Consider the following 4489-nt stretch of genomic DNA (forward strand, 5'->3'; position numbering starts at 1 on the left):
CTTCTAACGTTCTTTTTGTCAGTCAGAGATTTGATGTTATAGCCTTTTTATCTTGCACTTTCTTCTGGACTCAGAATGTGTTGAATAGACGTTTGAATTTCAGAGTCTCCAGCTTTGGTGCAAATGCAACTTCTGTCTTCAGACTTGAAGTGCTTTGAGCGTGATACCATCAGAGCTTCAGAGCTTTCACTTCTAACTGCCATCTTCTGATGCTTTCCAGATCATGTTCTGATTCTACAGGACCATCTTCTGATGTCTTGCCAGACCATGTTCTGATGAAGCCATCCAGAACTTCTAGGTCAGTGCTTCTGAATGCTGATTTGTGCATACTCTTTTATACTTTTCCTGAAATGGAAAACTGTTAGGGACCAAATAGTACTAATTTTCATATATTGTTTTTGGTCCTTTTAACCACTTTTTATTCAATAATCACACTTTTATTCATACAATTTAGTAATTTTGCAATTTTGTTAGTTTTAGATTTAATTGAATAATTATTTCACATGTTTGTTAGTTTTGTAGTGTTTTTGGAAAAGGTTTGAAGATCATAGGAAATGAAGAAGAATTACATGAAGACTTGGAAGAGCAAAAGAAGTGTTGATAAATCCAGTTTGCCCCGCAAACATCCTTGCATATGATGTGGCAAAAGAAACTCAGTGATTTCCCCGCAAACCACCTTCGCGCCGCAATCATGGTGAACCAAACATTGAGGCTAGGGTTTTGGGAGAGAAAATTTGCAACTTTGTGAGAGATTGATGCTCATAGTTTCTTCTCCATATCTTTTGCTGTCAACCATGGAGATGAGTAGCTAAATCCCACTTTGACAAGATTGGAGGTAGTAGCTATACTTGTTAACTATGTATTTTCTCTAGCACATTTGTATGATCTTCATTGGTATTGAAATGGATGAATGTTTTTGTTTTATCTTCTATATTTAGATTTGATTTATGATTGAGAAATATATTTCAAGTCTTGGTCTACAACATTTTATCAAGTAGCGAATAAATGCTAGAGATAGATTTATTTGCACTTTTCTATTTGTATCAAACAATCAAGATTAGTATATTGATAGTTAGAGTGAGAGATCATCTAAAGATTAATATATTAACTTTCACAACTTTGTTTAGACATAAACATTGTTGGGAGGATACTAGAGCATTTCACCACTATTGAAGTTATGCATTTGGTGTTAAAGTCACATTGAAGATAGGGGTAGTGAAACCAAACCAATCTTGTCACTCTTTTATCTTTGAACAAGTCTTATTTTATTGCTTACTTTATCTTTTTAATAGAAAAATAGAAACTCAACTCAAACCAACTTTGTTACAAATTGAACTTAAAGCGATAGTAACTATAGAACGGCGGTGATATCACCCAATCTCTGTGGATACGATACAAAAATATTTTCCTTGAATATACTACTCAACAAATTGGCGCCGTTGTCGGGGATTGGCGTTTGATATTGCAAGCATTGCAATAGTTCATTGTTTTAAGTTTTGCTACCTTATTATTACTCTTGCGTTTCACTTGGTTTGTTAGTTTTGTAGATTCTTATGCATGCGGGAAAAAGCTACCGAAGAGAAATTTCAATTCGATCTGGAAATTGAAAGAACGCTCCGAAAGCTCAATAGCAAGACACGAAGAAGAAGGAAATTAGCCTAGGAGAGGCGACAAAGAGAGGAGGCATCTACTTCTTCTAACAATCAAATCGAAGAAGTAGTTGTAGACACTTTTGAAGGAGACATGGCGGGTGTTGTTCCAACCGAGATGTCCGCTAATAGTCCAAGGCGCACCGCTCAATTTGCACGTAATGCCCAAGGTGGAGGAAACACGAAGATGAAAACCGGAATCCTTCAACTTTTTTATGCAAATCCATTCATCGGAATTGATCATGAAGACCCTTTTGCACATCTCACTAAGTTTTATGAGATTGTGGGAGCTACGGGAGTAGATGCGGCGAATGAAGAAGCTCTATTCAAGAGATTATTTCCACATTCATTAATCGGAAAAGCTAAAGAGTGGTACCTTGATCAACTACCTAGAGTGATGACGGATTGGAATCTATTGGAAGAAAAATTTTTAGAAAGATATTTTCCTCAATCCCGATTCATGGAAGCCAAAACGGCAATTGCAATATTCACTCAAGGAAGCAACGAATCTCTTAATGAAGCGTGGGAAAGATTCAAGTCCATGTTAAGAAAATGCAAAGGCCACAATTTTGAAGAACTTACTCAAATTCACTTGTTCCGAAATGGTCTTCAACCGGTGCATAAAACACTTTTGGATGCTACCGCGGGTGGTTCTCTTATGTCCAAAAGTGCGGAGGAAGCAATCACTATCATCGATCGAATGGCACTCAACGATCGACAAAGTCAACATGATCGAAGTCCTTCACAAAGGAAACCAGGAGTTCTTGAATTGAACACCAATGATGCCATCCTTGCTCAAAACAAGCTTCTATCACAGCAAGTGGAGTTACTCACACAACAAATGACCAAACTCCCACAGCAAATGAGAGAGATTCAAGGATCTCAAACTAGGCACCATGTGGCAGCATGTGAACTTTGTAATGGAGATCATCCAACTGGTTTTTGTCCTCCCCCCGAAGGTGAAGAAGTGAATTATGTGAATAATCCAAACCAAGGCTATCAAAGGACACCTCCACTTCACAACAACAATTATCAAAGATACAATCAAGAGTATCAACCATCAAGATTCAACAATTACAATTACCCTCAACAAAGTCCTTATCAAAGTCCAAATCCACAACATCAACAATCTCAAGGTAGAAGCTCAAAGTTGGAAGACACTCTCACACAATTTATGCAAGCATCCATGGCTAATCAAAAAAGCAACGAACCTGCCATCAAGAATTTGGAGATCAAGTGGGGCAACTTGCAAATTAATTGTCCGAACAACAACCAGGATCTTCTTTTTCCGCCAACACTCAAACAAATCCAAAGGAGCATTGTAAAGCCATTGTGACAAGAAGTGGTAAAGATATAAATGGTGGAATAGATGGAGATGTTATAGTGGAAGATGATGAGGAAATAATAGCTGAAAAAAAGAGGGTGAGGAGGTAGTTGAAGATGAGGGAGAAAATAGTGAGGAGAAAGTGGAGGAAGAATTAGTGGAAAAAGAGCGAGAAGAAAAAGAGGAGAGTGAGAAAAATAAAAAAAGTGAAGAGGAATAAAAAGATAAATGAGAACGTGAGCACAATTCCTCTCCAACATCTACCTTACCCGCATGTGCAATCAAGGAAGGAAGACGCAAGGCGCTACGCTCGATTTATGGATATATTTAAACAACTTCACATAAATATTCCATTTTCCGAAACATTGGAGCAAATTCCCAAGTATGCAAAATTGATGAAGAAAATGCTCACAAAGAAAAAGAAGTACACAGATGAAGAGACAATTGTGTTTGATGCTCATTGTAGGGCAATTATTCAAAAAACTCCCCCAAGAAAGGAAGCTGATCCGGGACGAGTCATTTTACCCATCACCATTGGAGGTAACTACATTAGTAATGGTTTGGTTGATTTGGGGTGTAGCATCAATTTAATACCTTTATCCGTTGTCAAGAGATTGGGGAACATTGAGATGAAACACACTAGGATAACTTTGCAACTAGCCGATAAGTCAATCATTTCACCATATGGAGTTGTACAAGACATGCTAGTAAAGGTGGACAAATTTTTGTTCCCAGTTGATTTTGTGGTAGTCGACATGGAGGAGGATTGTGATGTGTCATTAATACTTGGAAGACCATTCATGAAGACCACTCGAATGATGATTGATATCGATGATGGGATTATGAAAGTGAGGGTGCAAGATAAAGAGGTAATTTTTACTCTTTTTGAGTCTACGAAGCCTCCTAAGGATGAACATGACAACTTCCAAATCGATGATGAAAAAGGATAAATCATTGAGGTGGCGAATCAATTTCACAAGGACAAGGAGAAGGCAAATCATGAGGGAAAGACTCATCACAAAAACTTTGAAGGTTGACAAATGGTGCTTGTGTGCAATTCAAGACTCAAGGTGTTTTCTAGTAAGTTAAAGTCAAAGTGGTCGGGGCCCTTTGTTGTGAAAGAGGTGCGAAATTATGGAGCCATTGTGGTGGTGGACCCTAAAACACAAGAAAGATGGACTGTAAAGGAACAAAGACTCAAAGTCTACCACGATGGATAAGCAAGCCGCGATGGTGTGTCATTTCGCTCGTCGAGCCTTGATGCGCCATCGAACCGTCGAGCTCGAACGACGTTAAACAAAGCGCTTGTTGGGAGGCAACCCAACGTCGTAAGTAAATTCTATTATGCCTTTTGAGTTTTGTTTTCATAGTTATGTGGTACTTGTTTTTGAAAGGAAGTGGAAGTTAAGTGTAAAAGTGGCATTTTTAAAAAATGTAAGTATGTTTGCGCCACAATCAGTGTTTGCCCCGCGAATGGACCAAAACAGTGAGTAAGCCAATTTTGCAAAGAAAATTT

At 38.1% G+C, this 4489-nt stretch overlaps 2 protein-coding genes across 2 annotated transcripts; both read left to right on the forward strand.

The window, feature by feature from the left end:
• The first annotated feature begins 1743 nt into the window (after positions 1-1743).
• LOC131625080 (uncharacterized) lies at positions 1744-2985 on the forward strand. Its single transcript, XM_058895979.1, has 2 exons — positions 1744-2409; positions 2509-2985. The coding sequence occupies exons 1-2, from the start codon at positions 1744-1746 to the stop codon at positions 2983-2985; spliced, it is 1143 nt and encodes a 380-aa protein (XP_058751962.1).
• A 305-nt stretch (positions 2986-3290) lies between these two features.
• Positions 3291-3923, forward strand: LOC131625081 (uncharacterized). Its single transcript, XM_058895980.1, has one exon. It carries the CDS (start codon positions 3291-3293, stop codon positions 3921-3923), a length of 633 nt encoding a protein of 210 aa, XP_058751963.1.
• Positions 3924-4489: the final 566 nt, after the last annotated feature.

Source organism: Vicia villosa, unplaced genomic scaffold (assembly GCF_029867415.1).
Source record: "Vicia villosa cultivar HV-30 ecotype Madison, WI unplaced genomic scaffold, Vvil1.0 ctg.000182F_1_1, whole genome shotgun sequence".
Classification (NCBI taxonomy): domain Eukaryota; kingdom Viridiplantae; phylum Streptophyta; class Magnoliopsida; order Fabales; family Fabaceae; genus Vicia; species Vicia villosa.

What these genes read in the sequence shown, in the direction of transcription:
- LOC131625080 (XM_058895979.1), top strand. Translation starts at nt 1,744, where the DNA reads ATGGCGGGTGTTGTTCCAACCGAGATGTCCGCTAATAGTCCAAGGCGC. An exon ending in CTTCACAAAGGAAACCAGGA is followed by an intron (nt 2,410 to 2,508) that starts GTTCTTGAATTG and finishes AAACTCCCACAG; the next exon opens with CAAATGAGAGAGATTCAAGG.
- LOC131625081 (XM_058895980.1), top strand. Translation starts at nt 3,291, where the DNA reads ATGGATATATTTAAACAACTTCACATAAATATTCCATTTTCCGAAACA.